At 35.7% G+C, this 25,474-nt stretch overlaps 2 protein-coding genes across 7 annotated transcripts in view; one reads left to right on the top strand and one right to left on the bottom strand.

Annotated features, from left to right (window-relative positions):
* The window catches only part of ADK (adenosine kinase), a 490,160-nt gene that overhangs the window by 110,438 nt on the left and 354,248 nt on the right, over positions 1 to 25,474 (bottom strand). The window lies entirely within an intron of this gene.
* Positions 9,244 to 9,678, top strand: LOC113923347 (40S ribosomal protein S19-like). The gene has a single exon (XM_035724224.1). The coding sequence runs from the start codon at positions 9,244 to 9,246 to the stop codon at positions 9,676 to 9,678; it is 435 nt and encodes a 144-aa protein (XP_035580117.1).

Raw genomic sequence — 25,474 nt, 5'->3', positions numbered from 1 at the left:
AGAGAGAGAGAGAGAGAGTGATAGTGGGGGGAGGGGCAGAGAGACTCTCCAGCAGACTCCCCGCATAATGGGGAGCCTGATGCAGGGCTTGATTTCATGACCTGAGCTGAAGTCAAGAGTTGGAGGCTTAACTGACTGAGCCACTCAGGCTCTTCTTTCCCTTTCTTCTCTCATCTTTCTGTTGCTTATCTTCTTTCTCATTTGTTAATTCTTTAAAGACAGTCTTTCTCTAGAATTCAGTTACCAATTTTCTGATCTGTTTTCTCTTTACATTTTTTGGGGGGTAATTTCCTCTATTATTTTTACTTGATATCATCATCATATATCCTGCTTCACTTCCAGAGTTCCTTTGACACTTTCTCTTTGCATCTGATAGCTTCAAGTTTTTGCCAAGTACATTTTATAAGCATAAGGCCTATAACATCTGTAACCTTGTTTTCATTCCTACCAACACAACCTTAGGTCAGGCCTGTACTACTGCTTGCCTAGATTAGTCACTTAACCAGTCTTTGGTACCAGTCACCCTCAGCTTGAATGCATCCTTGCACATGACCATTAGATTCACCTTCCTAAATATCAACTTCGATTAGCCTTTGCCCAAAAAGCTATTGCTTACTGATAAAAGTCCTAGTTCCACAGTCTGACTTTCAATGTCCTCCATAAAGTGCCCCTACTTTTCCTTTCTAGCCTGATCTTTTACTATTCCCTTATACATGTACCAGATGCCACTCAAACTAGAATACTTGCTATTCTCTGAACATGCCTCAGGCTTTTTTGCCTTCATGCTACCTTGCACATGTAGGCACTAAATGAATTAGAATACCCTTCAACCACCCTTGTCAAAATCCTATCAATCCCTCCAGGGTTAGTTCAACCATCTTCTGCTTAATGGAAGCCTTCTTGAATTGTTCATGGTCTCTCCTTTCCCTATCTCCAGATGTGGCTTTCTGCATTGCAGAAGAGTTTTGTTCAATTTGTAAAGGTTTCTCTTATGGCAATTATGTGAAGACTGGAAACATAGTTATTTGTATAGACAGTTTATCTTTCCTACTATATTACGAATTCTAAGTGCAGAAACTTTCACTTTGTATCCTAAAAGCATCTAACATATTGCTCTGCACAGAATAGATAATAAATCCTTGTTGATTCACCAAATGATAAAGACAAAGCACTTGCCTACATTAAGCAAAGAAGAAATACCTCTGCAATACCTTTATATTGACTTGATTTCTTGTGTTCATACTTTATTTTTGGGATCAGAGTTCACTAACTTAGTGCTGTGTAAATGCCTCTATTATGCTATTTCTTGCACTGCATTATAATTTATTTACATGGTCTCTTTTCTCCCCTAGTTTATGAGCTTCTTTAGAACTGGGTTTTATATCTTATCCTAGAACTTTGCCTTGCACTTAGTGTGATTAAATAAATGTGCACTGGAATGAGTTAAACCGATCAAAAGAATGTTTTTTAAAAAGGCAAAAGATCTTTGTATGTATGAGTACTGAGATTTTCAAGAATGAGATCTACGATTTGGTGAAATATTTCATAAATTGCTGGTTTGCTGGTTCTGTGAGAATATTTATGCAGTCCATATCTTGGTCATAGCTGCAGTCCTGCTCTGGAAAGTTACCATAAAGGATGTTGGCATTTGCCTCATTTCCAAGTGATATACAAATAACCAGGTGATCGTTTTTCCTAAGAGAATACTTTATTCTGAATTTTAAAATTATAATTATATTTTCAAAGACATAGAGAGTTCAGACATCACTGGCAGATACTGGGTATCACAGAGTACAATATAAGGATAAGTGTCAAAAAATTTACAATAGAAGCAGCAAGAATAGCAAAAAACAAACCAACAAGTTAACTAAACAAAAACCACAAAACACCCTACATACAGATTAAATAACAGGGGTAAATAGTAAACACAATTCAGTTTGAGGACTTGGTAAGCTACCAACTAAGCACTTTTATGACAAGCTACTATTTTACTTTGCTGAGCTGCAAGATAATTAGAAAATTTACAGCATGTGGGATAAAAACAGAAGTCTAAATGAGCTTATAACCAGCAATAAGTCACTATGGTACACTTCACAATTTTAAAATGAAACCTTTCTTTTTTCTCTAGCAAATAAATACTAATATATGCTTGTAGGACTTCTCTTGGTTATGATGATCTGGGTGGATTTCGGTTATCTGTTGTAGGCATAAAAGGGGGTAGCAATAACTATCTTCCATCTGTTTCAAGAACTTTAGCAACCAATTAACATATTAGATACCACTTATTTCCACGGTTATATGGCACTCTGCTAGACTCATCTGATTAACCAAAAATAAGAATAATTAAGATGAATGCAAAAACTGAAGTCAGAGTATAGTAGATTGCAATTGAAATTAAAAGGAAAGAGAACAAAAGAAGGCTTTATGGTGGAAGGGAAATTTTTTTTAAAGTAAACCCTACCCCCAACGTGGGGCTTGAACTCATAGCCCCAACATCAAGAGTTGCATGCTCTACTGACTGAGGCAGCCAGGTGCCCCAGAATTTGATACAAACCTAGAAAGATAGGTAAAAATTTAGGTGAATATATAATAAGGAAGGACATAGAGGTATGGAAAATGAAAGGTGTATTCTGGGAACAAGCAAGTGGTCCAATTTGGCTGGATCATAAGGGATGAGTAGAGGAGCAGAAAGCACTACAATTTGAAAGGTAGAGTTAGTCTTTAATAAGCTAGGACAATGGATTTATTAATTTATTTAACAATGTAGTATGTAGATAGAGAAGGTGAGAGACACTAAAGTTTTTGAGTAGGTAAGTGGCATAATTAGGACTAGATTTGAGAAAGATTAGCTTACCTAGTAGCATTATGCAGACTGGATATAAAAGGGAAGACAAATGAAGATTCCTACATGGCAAATCAGAAAACAGATGACTAATACAAAATATTTTAACTCAAAGAATAAAGTATAGAAATGACAAGTTCTGGGGCGCCTGGGTGGCTCAGTCGGTTAAGCCTCTGACTCTTGGTTTTTGCTCAGGTCATGATCTCAGGGCTGTGAGACGGAGCCCCACGTTAGGCTCCACACAGTGTGGAGTAGGCTTGAGATTCATTCACCGTCCCCTTCTGCTCCTCCCCCCTGCTCACACACACTCTCTCTCTCGAAATAGATAAAATCTTTAAAAAAAAATTAAAAGAAGAAAGAAAACAACAAGTTCTAAGATACACACAATATAATGAATTTTAGGTAAACAATCAGCTTGCTTTCCATGTTCATAAAATAATAGTATAAAAACAGTCCTAGAGTTGGAATAAAGAAACATGATTTCCAATTCTTGCTTTGCCTCTTACTTTACCTCTCATGTGACTTTGGGCAAGACACAAATTCTTTTTCTCAGATTCCTCATCTCAAAAATGAGAAGCTTATAATACTTTCTCAAGTCCTTCTGATTCTAAAATTCAATGACCATAAAAATGATTTTATGGAAGGTCCCTAACAACCAGACAACCTCCTATCAGGGAGAGTTTCATAAGCAAGAAGTCCAGCGACTTTGGCCTAAATCAGTGAGTAGATTTAAGTATCTGTCATTTTCTACTGCTTATATCTTTTTGCAAAAGGTAAAGTAACTTTTTAGAAGACAGGAAGATTCATTCCTTCTTTAAACACCAAAATTCAAGAAACCTTTCGCCTTATTCATGGATACTTAAACCCTTGCCAAGAAAAACAAACTGTAAAAGATGGAGGTTGGAAAATGTGAATCATCACTGGTATTAAAACCTACATTTAATAATTATGTTGTAGTTTAAAACTACTGCTGAATCCCATTAGGTTTTTAAACATAAATTCAATAAGAATTTATGATTTTATAAATGGCATTTAAATGTATTCAGAAGTAGAAACAAGAACCATCTGATAGAGAAGTGATTGTGGTTAAAACGAAAAGAAGGAGAAAATAAAGACATAAGGAGGCCAGAAGGTGAAGGAGAGGAAGGAAATAGAAAGTAATGATTCTATGGCTAGAGTTAGGCAAATGCTTATAAATTCATCTTTTGTGTTATGAATTTTCTTACTTGATGGGATTCTGAATTAATACTACAATAAAAGATGAGGCACCTGTCATTTAAGAAGCAGAAATTATTTCAGCAGAACTTTGTGCCAAGTTCTTTAGGATTTTCAGAACATATGGAAATATGCACCACATGACTGAAAATAACAATTTGGCCTTTATTCCACATCCAATTTGGATTTTATTTAACTGTCTTCTAAAATTTTTATTCCATCTTAATTTTATCATATTCATTAATCTGAAAACTAGAATTGCAAGTGGGGTCTTATAACATTGTTCCTCTTCCTAAAACAGGCTTTATGTCTTATTTTTGATACAACCACTTGTTTAAAAGATCACCAGTGTCATAGGCAGTAATCTTGAATTGTTAAAATCTTTAACTCTCTTAATTCAGTTGTAGGGAATAGTTTTGCAAATATTGTTTCATCAACTCAAGAGGCACTTACTAAGGACACAGTAATGTTTCTGGAGCACTGCTGGAGCTAGGCTGAATTCTAAGACCTGTAATTTGACTTTCCAGGCCGTAACTCCCTTTTTCTCAATGCTTTTACTTTCACCTGACCTTCAGACTTCCAGGGCTTTAAAACCATATTCAAAAAAATTTAGGGCCCCACAAGGTCTATATACTTTTTCTGTCCATGCTACTAAGCAATTTTCTTAGGGTCCTCAAGGACAGAATAGGGAAGGAAAAGAGTAAAATGTCAATCTTTCTTTTTTTTTAAGATTTTATTTATTTATTTGAGGGGGAGAGAGAGAGAGAGTGCATGAGGGGAGGGGCAGAGAGAGAGGGCGAGAGAGAATCTCAAGCAGATTCCCGGCTGAGCATGGACTCCAACATGGGGCTTGATCCCACGACCCTGAGATCATGAACTGCGCTGAAACCAAGAGTTGGTCACTTAACCAACTGAGTCACCCAGGCACCTCATAAAATGCCAATCTTGAAGGGCCAATGGAAAATGCCGAACACAAGAAGTTACATCTAAGCTACTAAAGCAACCGGCCTTGGCCAAGATTCTCACACTCCAAGAAGCATCAGAGCCACTGGACTTGAAGGGCTAACAGTAGGTATCTCTCAGTAGAGACAATGCGGACAGAAGACTTGGCGGGGGTGGGGGGGGATGTTTTACTTCGTGAGAACCTTGAGGAGGTGAAGGAAAGTACCCCAGTAGTGAATTATACTTAGTTTTCCAGGAAAGGGATTTAAAATGGTATTTCATTTAATTCAAGGAAAATAAGATTAAAGTGATTTGGACTGTGTGTGTGGATCATGTGAAATTAAGGAGCAAGAACACAGCAAACACACACACACACACACACACATACACACACACACGCAAAGGCTACAATAAAAAAGTAACGTATCTTTTATCAAATACATGATAGTATAGTGTACAAAAGTTAAGAAATATATACTCACATGGTGAAAAAATTCAGAGTTCAAAAAAAAATGGAATAGGGTTAGTCAGGAAAAGTTTGTTAGAGAAAAAAGGATTTCTGTGTTGTACCTTGAAAAAGCATCTTGGGGAGAAAAACACTAAAAGCATAAGAGCAAAAACTATTACAGGATTCTAAGGAAATCACAGGACTGGGGTACATGGACCATCAAAAAGAATAGATGAAATACCATTAGTTTTCAGGTTTTGAAAATTAAAGGTAGAATGTAATATATTTTCTTTTTTTCAAGTGGCTTTCCTCCAAATCTTGATGGACTCCTTTAATTTAAATGGTCTTTTCTGGGAGATATCAGAGATTCTGACTTTTGACTCTAAGCAAAGAACTATTAGAAGCCAAAGATACAGACAGCAGAGAGATGCCTGGGGAAGTTTATATGTGAAATAGGTTGTTTTTCTAGACATACTTGTTAGGCAATTATTGTACAACAGTATTCACTAAAGTAGTAGCTTTCAAGGTTTCTTAACAGCAACCACAGTAAAATATTCCCTTTACTTTGCAACATGCCATACACAAACATATGTACACATGCATTTATATAAATGTATATCCTTGTATCTTTTATACTGATTTCACTCAGAACTGCTAATTTTGTCCCCTAAAGTAAAAGTAGGTATATTATTTACAAAGTAACATGGGCCTTTGAAATTCAGACTTGAGAAAGTTCCTTAAGGGAATTTTATAGTGACTAGAACATAGTAAGTACTCAATATATTAATCTATCCTTTCACTTAATAAGCACCCACTACGTGCCAAGGACTGTTAAGAACTAGTAATAGAGTAATATTAAGGGGGATGTTTAAAACTGTATTTTAAGGCTGGTTGTGGTGTGGATGAAGAAGGAATCTCTAAGAGATTGATAGTTGAGGCTTAGAGAATGAGTAAGAGTTAACTGGGTGAATAATACTGAATAATGGGGTAAAAATAGGTCAAGGCAGAGGGAAGAGCATTTGCAAAGAGCCTGAGAGGACAGGAGAAAGAGTTCAATGGTTTTTATAACTGAAAATAGGCCAGTGTGGCAGCAGAATAGTTAGTGGACAGACAGTGTTATGGATTCTGAATTTTGTTCTCAGTGAAAAACCAAATAAAGCAAATAACCATATCACAATATAACCAAACAAAGAAAAAATGGTATTTGTTCAATGTAAAACTAAATCCAGAAACCAAATTTAATTTTGCCCTTGACCTGGTTTGCAAGGACAGTTTTAAAGTTATAGAGCATAAAATATAATGCAAGTGTACTTGACACAAAGAACACTGATATAATTTCTTGCCAAAGCAGGCATTTATTGAAAGCACATGTACTACACTAAAAAGGATCCTAAAATTTTATGTGCCACATTTGATAAGGGATCTAATTTATATTCTGGCATTTAGCTGGAAGCCTGGATTAGTGATGCAGTAACATAATAAGGACCTAATTTTCTCTGTTCTTTTATAGATATGTCATATTCACTTGGTCACTGGCAATTCCAATTAGCACAAACTGATGCACTAATTTCAAACAAAGGTTAAAGGTCATGAACAAGGCGAGTAAGACCATCTCTAAAGAAAATGAAACAAATTGCTTATCAGTGAAAATGGATTTGCACCCATTCCAATATACTCTAGTCCTTGAACCCATCCCCAAATCAAACTTTTTATGGCTTTTCTACCTGTTCTACTTGCCCTAGTTCTGTACAAAGTACCCTATAGACATATATTTTTAAAGTCTATATTCCTTTAAAAATGCCATATAGGCCTTATTTATTCAAAAAGCATTTATCAAGTATGTAGTATGTGAAGGCAGTGGGCCATAAAGAAAAGACATGAATCATATTTTTGTACTTCTCCTGTAATGGTATTTTCCACAATTAATGCTGGTGTTTCTCTGGCTCACTTTCCTCCTACACTATCTATCTTGCTCACTGTTTTATCAGGAGAAGTGCTTGGCACCTAGAAGGCAATTAAATATTTTTTGAATTAATAAATGGTTTTTAGGGACCTTTAGTGGTGAGAAGTTTGTGTAAATGCTCAAGAACACCAGATATAAATGACTAAGCACCAAAAAAAACCCTCCCAACTAAATGTCACTTGAATTTAACTGTAGACCATAATATTAGAGGGCAAACTTTGGGGATCCATTATAAAAAATTATAAGGTAAAGTTGGGAGGCAAGGCGATGAAGAAACAGTAAAACTGTGTCACTAATCCTTATAAGACCTTTTACAACATGCTTTGGATCCTCCAAAGAGTACAAAATTCATTCTGATAAAAGCCATGTCTACAAAATTCATTAAATATCCAGATTTTCAATTCTGCACCCTAAGAAACATATTTCTGCATACCAAGATCTCTCATATATAATAGCAATATAAAGTGACAACTAGTTTAATTGAACTGAAAATGGAGTACTTTCAGTGTCCCACCTACTTTCTTAGGTAATTCTTATAGGGCCTCAGGTGAAAGACTAAGTCAATTCAAACATATTCCTAAATGAGGTATTTCTTTTTGTGGTATTAAAAAACAAAAATTAAGTTGAGAGCTTTAATGGGCTTCAGATTTTACAACTGTAAAAAGAAGGGATAGATTCAGATGGCCTCTTAAGGGGACCCTTCTAGTTCTAAGTCTTGTTTTATGACCAGTGACGAAGCTTATTTTCTGAGTGTGACTGTGGTTCCTGTAGTATGATTATATTACTTGAAAATATTTGTGGAGTTACTAGTTGTAGGGAAGTATTTTTTACGATTATTATGATCAAGAAAAGAATTATTTAAATGATGTCTAAAGGATTATGATGGCTTTTTTTTTTTTTAATGTGTCTACTTGGTTAGGCTGAACTATCTTCCCCAGTTATGCAATCGAGCACTAATCTAGTTGCTGCTGTGATGGAATTTTGCAAATGTAATTAGAGTCCCTAATCAGTTGACTTTAAGTTAATCAAAGGGAGATTATCCCAGGTGGGCCTGACTTAATTAGGTGAGCCCTGTAAAAGAGAGCTTAGGCTTTCCCTGAGCTGAGAGACTAACCAGCTTATGTCCACAGGGTTTCAACCTATTTATGATCCTCCTTTCCTAACTGGATTTTGGGTTTACTTTGCTAGCCTCTAGAACTGCATACGCCAATGCCTTATAACAAATTCCTATATCTGTATCTACTTGTTCTGCTTCTCTGTTTTAACTCTGATTCATATAATGATGCTTTATAAATTATAAAAAGGGAACACTTTAAAATATTTTAACAATTCCAATCTATTTCAATAAAATGAGTGAAGCTGAGGAATAGACATGTGTATATTGGGCGGATGAAGTCTATATTCAGAGGAAGGTTTGAGGTGTTCAAAGGTTACCTTTGATGCCCTATCCCCAGATTCACACTGTTCATCTTTTCCCCTTACCTCAGACTACTAGTCTTCTCATTGTCTCTTACTTTTCCTATCCAAAACTGAGATGAGGAAAGGCTCTTAAACTTACTCACACTGTGGTATTAATACTCAACAACACTTAAAATGCTAAAATTTCCAGAAGGTCCTTCAACTTTAATAGAGTAAAAGCTTTAAGACAAAGGAGTAATTGGCAAGTGGTGGAAAAAGCAGACTTAAATTCATAAACTCTCAGATGACTGTGTATTCTGCCTACGTGTAAACTGGCCATGTTCAGTTGTTTTGATGATTTCTTTTTTTTAAATACCATTTCATTAAAATTAAAGTTTTGCCCTTTCCCCTGGCTGGCAGCGCGGAGGCCGCACGATGCCTGTGGTTACTGTAAAAGACATGAACCAGCAGGAGTTTGTCAGAGCTCTGGCAGCCTTCCTCAAAAAGTCTGGGAAGCTGAAAGTCCCTGAATGGGTGGACACTGTCAAGCTGACCAAGCATAAAGAGCTTGCTCCCTACAATGACAACTGGTTCTACACACGAACTGCTTCCACAGCACGGCACCTGTACCTCCAGGGTGGCGCTGGGGTTGGCTCCATGACCAAGACCTATGGGGGACGTCAGAGAAATGGGGTCATGCCCAGCCATTTCAGTAGAGGCTCCAAGAGCGTGGCTTGCAGGGTCCTCCAAGCCCTAGAAGGGCTGAAAATGGTGGAAAAGGACCAAGATAGGGGCTGCAAACTGACACCTCAGGGACAGAGAGATCTGGACAGAATTGGACAGGTGGCAGCTGCCAACAAGAAGCATTAGAGCAAATGCTGGGTCAATAAATTGCCTCGTTTGTAAAATAAGTAAATAAGTAAATAAATAAATAAATAAATAAAATTAAAGTTTGACTGACACATAGTGTTACACTAGTTCTGGGTGTACAACATAGTGATTCAACAAGCCTATACTTTATGCTATGCTCACCACAAGTGTAGCCACCATCTGTCACCATACAGTGCTATTACAGTATCATTGGCTAAATTCCCTATGCTGTACCTTTCATTCCATATTTCACTTATCTGTGGAATTAACAAAAAAAACAGGGGCACCTGGGTGGCTCAGTTGTTAAGCATCTGATTTCAGCTCAGGTCATGATCCCAGGGTCCTGGGATCGAGTCCCGCATCGGGCTCTCCGCTCCACTGGAAACCTGCTTCTCCCTCTCCCACTCCCCCTGCTTGTGTTCCTGCTCTTGCTATCTCTCTCTGTCAAATAAATAAATAAATAAAATCTTTAAAAAAATAAAATAAAATAAAACACAAATGAATAAAAAAACAAACAAAAAGCAGAAACAGACCCATAAATACAGAGAACTGATGGTTGCCAGAGGGGAGGGGGGGTGGGGGATAGGCAAAATGAGTGAAGGGGAGTGGGAGATATAGACTTTTTATGATTTCTTCATTTACATTCTAGAAATGACTGTAGCCAAAGCTTCCACACCAGTAACATTTCCTTAGCAGGTAATACTGCTCCAAAAGAGACAGTTTTTTCTATTGTTTTATTTTGGTTTTGGGAAGGGGTAATCTTTATACATCATTGGATAATTATAATTTATTTTATTATTTAACTTTTTTTTATAAGAGATGGGAACGGGAGAGGGGCAGAGGGAAAGGAAGAGAGAGAATCTTAAGCAGGCTCGATGCCCAGCACAGAGCCCAACATGGGGCTTGATCTCACAACCCTGAGATCATGACCTGAGCCAAAATCAAGAGTCAGACACTTAACCGACTGAGCCACCCAGGCACACCTATCATTTAATTTTTATTTTTAATTTTTTTTCTTTATCATTTAACTTTTAAAGTACTTAATGCTACATATTCCAAACTAGACCACCACGAGCTCTTTGAAGACAGGCTTGTAACTCACATTAAAAACAAACAAATGAACAAAACATTCTAGGGCACCTGGCTGGCTCAGTTAGTGGAGCATGAGACTCCTGGTCTCGGGGTCGTGAGTTTGAGCCCCACATTGGGGGCAGAGATTAAATTAAAAGAAAAAAGTTCCACTACTTCTTTTTCTTGTAAGAGCCCAGCAATAAAACAGGTACCCAATAAATATTTGTTGATTTAATAATTTCTAGAACAGTATGTAGAATGAGGATAATTGTGGTTTGCCTTTTATGTAAAGGAATTTTTCCTGCTCTGTGTGGAAATGCCAGTAGCCATGCCTTTCATAATAATACCATAACTAGGAAAGGTGTAGATGTATTAGCCACAAAACTAATAGTAAATATTAAGACACATAAAAGACTAAACTAGTTAAATTTCATAAAAGGACAAACTACTTATCTGTTGTTATATGTAGCTTTTTAGTTTTGCTTTACATATTACACATTTTCACTTTACAGTAATGTTCAAAAGTAGCTGCTAATAATTCTAGAGAATTTGGTCATGTTATGTGTTAATTTGTTTTACAGCAATATTCAGAAGTACCTGCTAGCCATTCTAGAGAATTTGGCCTATTGCTATGCTAAAACATTGTTGCAAATATGATTATATCTTTAGATTGTACATAGACTATTGACCCATCATCTAGCAGACACCTGATATACCATAGAACTCAGATGGTTAGATTCTGTAAACAAGTGAACGAATATGTACATGAGACCCATATGAAATGGACAACTCAATATTAATAAGGGTTAGAAGCTATAAAAAACAAGACTAATAAATCTAACTATATATAAATTAAAAACCTCCATATACTAGAAAGCACCAAAAATAAAGACAAAAGACAAACTGGAAGGAACATTTACAAGTCAACTAGGAATTTTTTCTAGTGAACAAAGGAAAGGAAACACAAAAGAAAAAAGTTAGTAGGGAAAACTGAACCATCCAAAAGAAAGAGAGACAAAGAATTAAGGAGAGAACAGAAGATGAAAATACAAATGGCTTAGAAACATGAAAAGATGTAACTCTAGAAATACAAATTAAAATGATGAGATGTCATTTAAAATTTATCATTTCAGCAAAGCTTAAAAACACATTTAAATTGGGGATATGATTTGGTAGAAACTCTTAGGGCAATAGGCAATATCTATCAAAATTTAAATTTTCATTTCCTAAGAATCGGCAGTTATAGTTCTAGAAATTGAGCCTACAGAAAAATTTACATAAAAGTACAAGACATAGGGGTGCCTGGGTGGCTCAGTCCATTGAGCGTCTGCCTTCGGCTCAGGTCATGATCCCAGGGTCCTGGGATCAAGGCCCGCATCAGGCTCCCTGCTCAGTAGAGAGCCTGCTTCTCCCTCTCCCTCTGCTGCTCCCCCTGCTTGTGCTCGCTCTCTCTCTCTGTCAAATAAATAAATAAAATCTTTTTTTAAAAAAAGTATAAGACATATATTAACACAGCACTATTTACAATAACAAAAAATAGACAAATCCCAATAGCTTTCAATAGGAGAACAAATTATGGTACAGTCATTTAATAATACAATTATTATAAAAAATAAGGAAGATAAAGTCTGTATTAACAAGAAAAGCAATCTAGGTTGTTAGGAAAAAAGCTGCAAAGCAGAAGTATAGTATGCTCTCAAAATAAATGTTTTTAATACTTCATATAATAAAAAATAATCTGGAAGGGCATACCCCAAACTAAGAGATTATCTCTTATGAGATGTGGTGGGATTACAGAAGTTTTCTTTCTGTATTACCTATTTCTGTAGTGTGCAACCTTTTTTCTTTTTAGAAAGTTTTATTTATTTATTTTTAATTTAATTATTTTTTTTAGATTTTATTTAAACTCAAGTTAGTTAACATATAGTGTATTATTATTTTCAGGGGTAGAATTTAGTGATTCATCAGTTGCATATTACACTCAGTGCTCATTACATCAAGTGCCCTCCTTAATGCCCATCATCCAATTACCTCATTCTCCCAATCACCTCCCCTCTAGCAGCCCTCAGTTTATTCCCTATAGTTAAGAGTCTCTTATGGTTTGCCTTCCTCTATGTTTTTATCTTATTTTATTTTTCCTTTCCTTCCCCTATGTTCATCAGTGTAGTGTACCATTTTTCAATAATGACCAAGAAAGAAAATAATAAGGTTCAAGTACAAGACTATAATGACATCTCTGGTCACTTGCTCTACTTTGTTGTAAATTATCTGGATATAAAAGTACCCATATTACATAGGTTTTTTTTTTTTTAAAGATTTATTTGAGAGAGAGATCGCACGCTTGCAAACACACGTGCGAGCAGGCGGAGAGGCAGAAGAGAGGGACAGAGAGAATTCTCAAGCGGACTCCCTCTTGAGTGCAGAGCCTGACGTGGGCTCAATTCTAGTGCCCTGAGATCATGACCTGAGCTGAAATCCAGAGTCCAACACTTAACCATCTGAGCCAACCAGGCACACCTACATAGTTTATGTAATACTAAATCACATGTTTTTCAAATTATAAAAGGGGATGAAAAAACACAAATATTAAACAATCAACATATATCCCCCATTAGTAGTAGCCAGCCAGACAAATATGTACGCCTATTTAGCTGCTTCTTCCTTTTTTAAAAAAGATTTTATTTATTTGAGAGCGAGCAAGAGGGAGCGAGCTCGAGCAGGGTAAAGGGCAGAGGGAGAAGCAGACTCCCCACTGAGCAGGGAGCCTGATGTGGGACTGGATCCCAGGACTCTGGGATCATGACCTGAGCTGAAAGGCAGATGCTTAACCGACAGCCACCCAGGCACCCTTAGCTTCTTAAATTTACTAATTTGTGTGTGAAGACCAGTGATTCACCTCTTACAAAATTTAGTCAAGAGTATAAGGTAAGGAGGAAATAAAGCACTGGAATCCTCCGCTACCTATAGTGTAGCTGTTTCTAGTAGTTTCAGTACATAATATTTAAAAATTTTAATTTATAGTTCTAGTGACAATAGGTGTAGTACAACTGGCAGCTCAAATTGAAATTTCCTTATATTTCCTTATTTTATTCTAGTGCTTATTTTATATGTTAGAAATAGTTACAGAGTAGCATCATTCACTAACATGTTATAGTACTTGGACTATTTCAAGTAAATATATAAGATCCACAGTAATAGGGGTATGCACCTGTTTTATTTCTTGAGGACTGACAGTCTACTACATACTCTAAAAGAACACAAGAGTAAGGTAGAAGTGGGGACCTGACGGCATCAATCACAGAAATCTGCTGTCCTTTTTGATACACTGCTGTGTAACCCATGCTTAAATCTTACAGAGCAATAATGGTCCTAAAAGGGAACTAATAGTGTATCTCCAGCTGTGCCTGGCATCCTCCTCTCCTCAAATTCTCAAAAGAATCCTATTTTTTAAAAACTTGATACATAAAAGCAAACAGTAGGAGAAAAGCTAAGATTGGTTAAGGATTGGTCAATAAGATAGAGAAAATGTTTCCATCCCTGGTATATATGCCCCTTCCGTCTAATCGCCTGAGTGGTACTGATATTCCAGTAGAAGATACTTGGTTAAATATATAATAGCAGAGTCCCTGCTGGTCAAAGCTAGTAAAGCTGTCCTTTTAGCTCAGTGGCAAAGAATATATACCATATAGTACAAGAAAGGTTGGAGACTTGATATGTACTCTTGCCAATTGCTTTTTACTTTAAAAGCTTTCTAAATCAATGACAAGCTATCTGCACCAAGAAGGGTATGGAATGGCCTCAAGTTGTAGATGCAGCCCTTATGTAGAAAATAAGCATGGCTCATATGGCATATTGCTGTTCTCTATTTTAGAACTAGCACAGGAACCATGTGATGTGTTCATTGCTATGGTAACTACATTTCAGTAGTGAACAGGAGAGCAAACGGGCATGTAAAACATGTATAAGTTGTCAATATTTAAGTAATTGCTGTCCTGGAGCTGCAATAACTTAAATTTCCTTGCTGCATGGCTTATTAAAATAAAATTCCACCCCTTACATATTTTTTTTAAATGAGGTTAATAAGCCTTCACTCCCCATAATGCCTTCCCCATTCAAGAAAACAAATGCATAATGTCTTTCAGACGGGGTTTCAGTTGCTTCATGGAGAACTACTGTTATTGTTACTAGAGATCCAGGCTTCTAAAAAACTATGTGCAGTGTACTATAAGATATAAAGACGAAGGGAGTCTCAGCCTGGTCAAAAGAAAAAAAGTGCTCTGCCTACTTTCTCTAGGGGGTTGAGTCTACTGGTAGGACCAACAAAGTCCAGTTTTTAGGTTGATTTAGGGGGGAAAAAATCTCTGATTCGACATCAGAGTTAGTTCACCTCTATGTCCTCTCTTACCAGTGCAACCTAGAAAGAAGATCCTCCGAAGACTTGGTTATCTTCGATTACCTTTAGATCGGTCTCTGACTGTCCTGCATTTCAATGTATATTTAATTTTAAACTTTTTGTATGATGCCGCTTAGGAACAGAAATCATAACAAGTTTCTCTCCCAATCCTCCCTCTCCTCTGATCCTCCCCCTCTCCCTCTCTTTTGATCCATGGTTCTGATTTGTGAAACAGCAAAAGGGATTTTACACCAATGACTTAAAAAAGGTTAATTAGTTGAATGAGTTAAAAATGTAATTAAGGGGGCGCCTGGGTGGCTCAGTTGGTTGAGTGTTGGCCTCTTGGTTTCATCTCAGAACATGATCTCAGGGTTGTGAGATCAAGCCCCAAGTTGGGCTCCATGCTGGGCGTGGAGCCTGCTTGGGATTCTCGCTCTCTCTCTGTCCTCTGGCACCCCACTCGTGCACACACTCTGTCTCTCTCTCAACAAAAATATAATGAAAAAAGTCAGCCCCTAATACAAATTATATTAAAAAGTTAAATTTATACCAAATTTCATATTATCTTAAGCCTGTGGTTACATTAATAAAATGGCTTACCACAATGACTGTAATACTATGGTTATGGGGGCACCTGGGTAGCGCAGTTAGTTAAGTGTCTGCCTTTGGCTCAGGTCATGATCCTGGGGGCCTGGGATTGAGCCCTATGTCGGACTCCCTGCTCAGTGGGGAGTCTGTTTCTCCCTCTCCCTCTGCTCCTCCCCACTGCTCACGCTCTCTCAATCTCAAATCAATAAATAAAATCTTTAAAAAAATACTATGGTTATGAATAAAAATAAGCTATATCTGCATGTACACAAAATTACGTTTTTATGTAAATACTTTGGAGTTCTTTTATAAAGGACCATTTCTGTGAGAAATAAAACACTGTTTCACTAGAACAAATATTAATATCAAAATGGACTACTAAAAAAACCCATCAGAATTATGGTTATTCTTTATAGTGAATGACAATGTTCTTATAACTTGGTATTAACTTTTACCTGCAACTTTTTTTTGTTACAACCTTCAAATTTAGAAAATACAGTACCATTTATTGGAACATGGAGGAAAATCACACTAATATGTGATAAAGGACATTATATTTACAGTCTATATTTTATACATATAATTATTCATACAGAAATTTAGCTGAAAAGATAATAAATTTGTATAAAGAAGAGTAATTTGTACTTTGTGCTGTTTCAGCAGTAAGAATAATTTCTTCACACTCATTGGTTCAGTGGCACCATATGGGGCATGTGGATCTTCAGATACCAAAAATGTCTCCAAGATACATTTCATTCTAGTGTGTTAAAACTTTCTACCCTGCAGCTGTCATTATAACTATATAATTCATACCCTACTATAAAAATGCAAATCATATAGCTTACTGTGCTTATAGGAATAGAAGGAATTTCTAATGGTATCTATATTTCCAAGTCATAAATACAACTCTTTGTTAGAAGCATTCCATACATGTGAAGTCACTGATAATTTTGCTGATTTAACAACAAATGGGGTCAAAGAATGAGAAAGGAAATGGGACCAAAAAATATTTCAACAGAAAATTATATAGCAATGTAAATTAATAAACTTTTGCTACATACAGCAACATGGATGAATCACAGAAACCTATTATTGAAGAAAAAGAGCAATACCATAATACACCATTTCTATAAAGCTAAAAGGGGGTGAAGCACATAATATACTGTATAAAAACATGTATGTATATATACACACATATATGTATACATATATATATGTACATATGCAAGGGATAGATATATACACCCGCAATGAAATGAAAATACAAAATCAGAATAGGCATAGCTCTGCAAGGGATTGCTAAAAGCTTTAAATACTTCAAATGAAGGGGGAAGCAGAGGCATCTGCTTTGTAACATGTGTTACACATATTCTTTGATCATATTAAATATTTCATTATAAAGAAAAAAGAAAAATATACGACAAGAGAAAAAGAGTTCATCAATGTACAATTACTTTACCATGGTCAAAACATTATAGTTCACATTTTACCACAAGAAATGGTAAGAGAACAGAGTACAAGAGCCTACCGTGGGAAATCACCTTTTTTCCTCAATATATATGCAAAGGCAAAAAGGCAAAATATTCACCTTTTTCCACAGGTAATCTTTAGTCAATTTGTTTAGATAATCTTTTCATAATTTGTACACCATATATAAGTATATAAAAAATAGCATTAAATAAAAAACTGTTTTCTTTCTCTAGAAACAGAGGATTTCTTTTTTTAATTTTTTTAAATTTTTTTATTTTTTATTTTATTTTTTTAAAGATTTTATTTATTTGACAGAGAGAGAGACAGCAAGAGAGGGAACACAAGCTAGGGGGAGGGGGAGGGGGAGAGGGAGAAGCAGGCTTCCCGCGGAGCAGGGAGCCCGATGCAGGGCTCGATCCCAGGACCCTGGGATCATGACCTGAGCCAAAGGCAGACGCTTAACCGACTGAGCCACCCAGGAGCCCCGCAGGATTTCTTTTTTTTAAATTAATTTTATTATGTTATATTAGTCACCATACATCATTAGTTTTTTTTTTTAAAGATTTTATTTATTTATTTGAGAGAAAGAATGAGAGAGAGAGAGAGCACATGAGAGGGGAGAGGGTCAGAGGGAGAAGCAGACTCCCTGCGGAGCAGGGAGCCCGATGCGGGACTCGATCCTGGGACTCCAGGATCATGACCTGAGCCGAAGGCAGTGGCTTAACCAACCGAGCCATCCAGGCGCCCACATCATTAGTTTTTGATGTAGTGTTCCATGATTCATTGTTTCTGTATAACATCCAGGGCTCCATGCCATACATGCTCTCTTTAATACCCATCACCACGTTAACCCATCCCCCACCCCCCTCCCCTCTAGAACCCTCAGTTTGTTTCTCAGAGTCCATAGTGTCTCATGGTTCGCAGGATTTATTTTTCTTATAAAAAATGGTGAGACATTAATAGAATCGCTTGGTTGGCTCACAATTAGCTATTATTCATAGCATTTTGTATTTTCTTGTTATTGAGATATAAATAAATGTACAGTATGATGGCACAGATCTTAAATGTTCACCCCAAACAAGATACAGAACATTTCCATCATCGAGAAAGTTCTCTACTGTCCCTCACTAGTCAATCCCTTTGCCTCCTTAACAAAGAAGGAACACTTTCTGACTTCCATCATAGATTGTTTACATGGAATATAGAATGCAAATATTCTTTTGTGTCTGACTCTTTTGTTCAACATAATATTTTCTGAGATTTATCCTTGTGGTTGGGGACATCAGCAGTTCATTCCTTTTTATTTTCTAGTAGTGTACTATAAATGAATATACTATAATTTGTTGAAAAATTATCCTGTTGATGGACATTTCTGTCTCCCGCTATGAATATTTTTATGTAAGTCTTTTTGTGGATATACGTTTTTGCTCTTCTTGGGTAAATGACTTGCTGAGTCGTAGGGCAGATGTATGATGAACTTTATAAAGCAAACAAAATAACTCCCAAATAATTTTCCAAATTTGTGGTCCCATCAGCAAAGAATGAGAGCTCCAGTTGTTCCATACCCTTGCCAACACTTGGTGGCCCTATTAACTTAAACCACTGAAGTGGGTAGGCAATGGTATCTTCACTGTGGTGTTAATTTGTATTTCCCTCATGATTAAGGATGTTGAGCCCCTTTTCATGTGCTCATTGGCCATTAGAGTATTCCTTTTGTTGAAGTGTCCAAATATTTTGCCCAATTTTTTTTTATTGTGCTGTTTGTCGTCTTACTGATTTGTAGGAGTTCTTTATATATTCTGTATATAATCCTTTGTCAGATAGATGAATTGGGAAATGTTTTCTCCTCATCTGTGGTTGGCCTATTTGTTATCTTAGTGTCCTTTAAAAAAAAGTAATTTTATTAAGGCATTAATTTACACTCTACAAAAGTACAATACGGGGAGGTTAGTGACCCATGTTCAAGGGTCAATATACTAATATTGGCAAGCGGATAATTATTTAACTACCAAGAATATAAAGACTTTAAGAATTGATTGTGCTATCCTGATTCCCTACTACTATGCCAAGTCAACACATGTGTACTATACCTCTATTCCAATCTGTTAAAAACAATGTGGCCATGTCAAAGCACAGAGCTTGTAACGCTACCACCACTGCTCAAAAGCTTCCAATATCTTCCTTTTGTTGCTGCAAGCAGGACAAGACCAGGGGAGAGCAATTATGAGGCTATTGTAATAATCCAGAAAAGTGATGATAGCATCAGGAACCAGAAGGAAGGCAAGAAAAGTGGTAAGATGTAGTCAGATTTTCAATATATACTGAAAGCAGATTCAAAAGCAACTGCTTTGATTAAAGTTAATATGTAACAATGGTTATTAAAGCTTCCTGACTGCCAATCACTAGACATCTATCCCCGACCTAAAACTGCCACTCAAGGTCTATAAACTAAGAACGACATCTAGACACCATAAACTTCTTTAAGATGCTCAAAGAATCAAGAAATAATCTCTTAGATGTATATGGCATGTCTACCGCTATCAAAACCTCCATCATAATTTCAGCGAGTCAACATAAATTTTACACCTATTATACACATGAAAACTACAGGTGATAAAAATAAATCATAACATCTTTTTGCCTACTCTAATCTCTCCTTCCTCAAAGAATATATAATCTACTAAATCATCCATATATTAAGATAAAAAACCAAAGCTGTATAAGAACCAAGTGTGATAGCCTAAAGAATATTCTATAAACTCGGGGAGATGAAGATTTCATAGAAGAAACTGGATCTATCCCTTATGACACAACATAACCCTATCCCCAACTTAGGTTTTTAGGAATATACCCTCATTTTATGTGATTTCAGAACAAAGTACATTCCTTTCATAATATGTGTCTATTTGTAATTATAAGTTAATGAGTGGTTTAATTAATGTTGCCACTCTCATTAGACTAAAATCCATGAGTGTAGAAGTCCTGTCTATTCTTGTTTACCAAAGTATCCCCCATATCTGATAAATGGTAGAAACTTAATAAATCATTATATTTCATTTTAAAAATATCTTTATATTTCACATTTCTATTTCAGTTGAATAAAGGAAGGCAGGATGTCCAAATTTGTCTGCCAGGTATTCCAAACTCATGGAAATTTGATTCTTATCAACTTAGATACAACAGGTAACCTTTGTCCCTAAAGGTCTGATTTTATTCATAGTGCAAATTCATTCATTCATTTATTCATTCACTCATTCTTTCAGAAAATATTTATGGAGTATCTACAGTGTGCAGGCACTGTTTAAGGGGTTGGGGATGTAGCAGTGAATGAGACACAAAGTCTTTATCCTTATGGACTATACTTCATAGAAACTACACTCACTCCTGCTTCAGTGGCATTCTCAAGCCATTCATTCTAGGAAACGTTGTCTTCACTTCCCTCCATCACTATCATGAAGTTTTTCTGAACACTCAATCCTCCAGTAGGGTCGACAGATAAAATACAAAAAACTTAGCTAAGTTTGAATTTCAGATATGCAATGATTAATTTTTTAGTGGATATCCCAAATATTGTGTGTCCCATCTGAAATTCAAAATTAAATGGATACCCTATATTTCTGTTTCCTAAATCGGGCAACCTCATTATCTGGTAATTTCCCCCATTTCCAAATTTCCAATCTAATTATATTCAGAATCATAGAGATTAACATTTAATTATTGCCTTCTGTAGGATTTTTGTTTTATTGCTCCATGTTGTAAGCACTTAACAAACACTTGATAGATGTATTCAGAAATTTAAATTACAATTAAGATTTATTTATAAGACGTTCTTCCCAACTGTATTAGTAATACTAAAAAAATGAGAAATTGTAAAAATGTCTAATACAGGACTAATGAAAATAAAAAATATATAGCCACCCAAAATGATAATTGAAAGAACAATTAATGACACTAGAAAATGCTAAAAATGTACTAAATGAGAAAAAGGATATAAAATTATAATGGAAATAATTTCAATTTCTTGAAATTTTGCATACATAGAACAGTTGGCTCTACTCTTTAAAAATGCCAATATCATGAAAGAGAGAGAATGACCAAGGAACTGTTCCAGATTAAAGGAAACCAAGAGCTATGGTATGTAAAGGCAATGTATGCTCCTAGATTGGATTTTGGAGTAGGAAAACAAAATTGCTAGAAAGGGCATTCTTGGGAGAACTAGAAACATTTGAATATGTACTGTGGTTAGGTGTATCGTATGCCAAGAGAGGGAACGCTCAAAGCATAGGGGAGAAATGTAATTGTCCTCTTCTTACAACTCTTCTCTAAGTTGGAAATCATTTCAAACTAAACAGTTTAAAAATACATATGGAGAGGGGCGCCTGGGTGGCTCAGTTGGTTGAGCGACTGCCTTCGGCTCAGGTCATGATCCTGGAGTCCCGGGATCGAGTCCCACATCGGGCTCCCTGCTCAGCGGGGAGTCTGCTTCTCCCTCTGACCCTCTTCCCTCTCGAGCTCTCTATCTCTCATTCTCTCTCTCTCAAATAAATAAACAAAAAATCTTAAAAAAAAATACATATGGAGAAAACACTGTAAGAAAATACAAGAAAAAATTTAGAGTCATTAATGCTGGTTGATATGATGAATGTTGATTTTAATTTTTTCTTTGCATGTTTCTATATTTTTCATTCTCTACAATGAGCATGCATTATTATTATTATAGCTGGAAATTTAAGAAAATCATTTAAAGGTACTTTGATGAAATATACAATTCACAATTCATTAATTTGTCAAGTTTATCTATTTTGATGTCCCATGTTGATATTTTATAAACCTCAGGATAAGAAATTATTGTAAACATTTTATTAAATGATCATTGTAAAATAAATTACAGGACTGAATATATTCAATTACTTTCCTAAGAAGTAGAGGTAACCAAAAATGAGTGTCAGAAGTTTGTTCATCTACTAATACTAGTCTACTCTTTTACCCACTATCCAGAATATTCTACTGTCCTATAAGTAATTTTTTTAAAATACAGGTAATTTTTAAAGGCTCTAACTTGAAATTGATCTAGGTATAAGCAACCTTTCCAGAAATATTCCCTCTACTCATGTTACTTATCTTACAGAGACAAAGGCAATCTGAAAACTAAAATCAGCAATGTCTTGGGAATATTATTCTATTGCTTAGAAAAAAAAAGAAATACAAATCCTGAGGTGAGTTAACATAAATCTGAGAGTATCTAAAGAAATAGAGATGAGAATATTTCCAGAAAAGGCCTACCTCTTCCTATGCCCTTGCCACCCAGTAATTAATGTATTAAAATTACATTTTTAGAGGCAACCCTGTCTCATAGATCTTCCACTTCTTCCATTTGTTATTTGAAAAACAGTACTAAGTACCATTCAGCTGTGATAATGTTGCTTCGTAAATTTAAAACTTTTTCACCCATTGTGTAGCTGTCGAAATGTCCTCAACAATAAGCAAAAATTCTGCTAATTTATTTTGCAGTATTCCTTGTGGTGCATTTCTAATCCACATAAGAAGAAATATAAACTCTGACTTTAGCGTAACAAAGGTGAAGTATGACTATGAAGGAGTAAACAATGTTCCCCCTGGAAGAGGTAGGAACTGGAGAAGTCATTTCTGAATTAATGCCATGACGAGAGAAAGAAAATATGTATTTCCTCATATGGTAAGAAATTAATTTTCTACAACCTATCAACCCAAATTGGCTTGACTCTGTAAATAAAAGAATTCTATTTATCAAATTAAGAATTCTAACTTAATTTGAATAAATGATTGCTAATATCCACTCTATTAACTACTGTCTTCATGTTTAATATTAGTTTTATTCAGATCAATTACTGAAAAAGTACACTGCCTCTCAAAATGAATTATTCATTATCGCTTATAAATAGCTCATATAGCTCAAAAGGAATCGTAGTTTAACATTAAACAACGATAACGGAAACACCATATCTGTTGGGCTTAAAAATATCTAACACAAATCCTATGAGCAGTCATATTTCTGAATGAATATTAGAACACCCTTCCAAGGAAAAGGAATTAAAAATAGGAGGAGCCCATCAGCTCTTAAATATAGGAAACCATGATAGATTTAAGTCTTCTGTTATTTAGTCAGCAAAATTTGACAACTGGGAGCTCAAGTCCTAGTCCTCTAGCCTTCTCTACACTGTCGATAAAAGCAGAGAGGAAGAAAGCTGACAAAATGCTTTTGGTGGAAACCAGAGTCCCTGGGCTTGTTAAATTAGTACAGGGTTACCATAAAACTTAGGCTTTTAAACTATTTACATTAGCTGGGACCCCTAAATTGGACCTGAATCTAATATGTGAAAACATACTGCAGATTCCTATTTTGAAAAAAGTTGAGAGGAGAGACTGTGATAAGTAACTGACTGTATATAATAGCAGTGCTAACATTATTAAGAAATTTTAGAATACCTAGTACAGAATACCAGGACTGACACAGAATATATTCTCAATAAACTCTGTTCAAATTGAAGAACATTAAATCACTAAGAGAGTACCTTAAACTAAAAGGAAGAAACTAAACTTTTAACTCCATTCCTTTCAAAATCTATCACCCAATAATTCTGTTTTTATATTGATCACTTTGGCAAAGCACACAATTTGGGTATTACCAAAATTGTGAAAGATATTCTTTCATACTTATGCCTGTGCTCAAGATCATCTAGATTCTACTTTACTTGCATTGTATTCTGCGATAACAGAGAGAAGTAAAATAAGATATCACTGACTTGTTTTTACATAACATTTTGTATTTCTGAAATCATATTTTAATATTGACAAAACTAGAGTATACTTCTTACCATTTTTCAGATGAGAAAATTAAGGGCTAGAGAGGTTAAATAGACCACACAGCTTAATCTGCTAACAGATTAGAGGTTCCATTGACTCCCAGGCTAGCACTCTAATAACCATATCATACAGGAGAGTACATCTATTAAAGAAATAAAGTATTTATATATATATATGTATATATATATATATATATACCCCCATTAGTTCTTGAGGAAGAGGCTAAATGGAAATGATATAAAAACTGGGAAATCTATTGTTTATACTTGAACTCAGGTCCAATGTAGATGAGCAAGCCCCAGATACTCTGCTTCATGATATCCTTCTGACTTTGAAAAGGTGACAACTGAAAGTAATATACAAATCTTAGTCACAAATAGTAATTAATTATCCTCTGTGCCATTTTACCAAGAACATGTCATCATCCTTGACTTTTTAAGTTTTTATTTATTTACTTCAGAAAGAGAGAGAGCATGAGTAGGGGGGAGGGGAAGACAGAGAGGAACAAGCAGACTCCCTGCTGAGAGGGGAGCTTGATGGGGGGCTCCATCCCAGGACCCTGGGATCATGACCTGAGCCAAAGTCAGATGCTTAACCAACTGAGCCACCCAGGTGCCCCCTTGACTTTTTCTTTCAATCTATTAATAAATCCTTGTTGGTTCCATCTTCAAAATATATCCAGACTTAAACATTCTCATTACTGCTGCCACTGCCACCTTGGTCTAAACCTCTATCATCTTTTGCTTAGATTATTGGTATAACTTAACAATGAGTCTCTTTGATTTTGCCTTTGCGTCTTTTCTAGTGTAGTCTTTCTTACTAAAGTATCAGTTTAAGAAGGTGGGTATTTTTGTGTTTTGATTCCCGGGATTTAGCACATAAGAGTCACTCAAAAAGTATTTAATTAATAAACACAACAGTCAGAATAATCCCTTTAAGAGGTAAATCTTACCATTTCACTCCCATGTTTAAAACCACACCCATTTCCCTCCTATCTAAATAAAAGTTAAAGTCCTTTAATTGGCCTCCAAGACCCTGAATAATCTAGCACCCCATATAGTCCTACCTCATCTCTTACTGCTTCCCTTTCTAGCCATACTAGTCTCACTGAAGTCCATTTACTGTCCATCTGCCTAGAATGCTCTTTCCTCAGATACGTCCTCCAGATCTCTGCTCAAACACTACTTTTTCAGTAAGATGTGCTCTGATCATCCTACACATATGTTTTAGATATATTTTTAGTGTCTAAAATAAAGATTATTTTTTAAAAAAACACGAGTAAAACATCATTACCCATCTTTAAAAAAAATTAACAGTATTTCCTTAATAGCAACTAATAATCCAATCACTGTTCATACTTCCCCCATTGCCTTGTACGTTTTTCTGTTGTTGTTTTTTTCCAGTTTGTTCAACCGGGATTGGGACACAAAG

Source organism: Zalophus californianus, chromosome 15 (assembly GCF_009762305.2).
Source record: "Zalophus californianus isolate mZalCal1 chromosome 15, mZalCal1.pri.v2, whole genome shotgun sequence".
Lineage (NCBI taxonomy): Eukaryota > Metazoa > Chordata > Mammalia > Carnivora > Otariidae > Zalophus > Zalophus californianus.
Note: the sequence above shows the minus strand (reverse complement) of the source record. Positions and strands in the feature narration are given on the sequence as shown.

Coding starts and splice junctions, on each gene's coding strand:
- LOC113923347 (XM_035724224.1), top strand. CDS start 9,244: ATGCCTGTGGTTACTGTAAAAGACATGAACCAGCAGGAGTTTGTCAGA.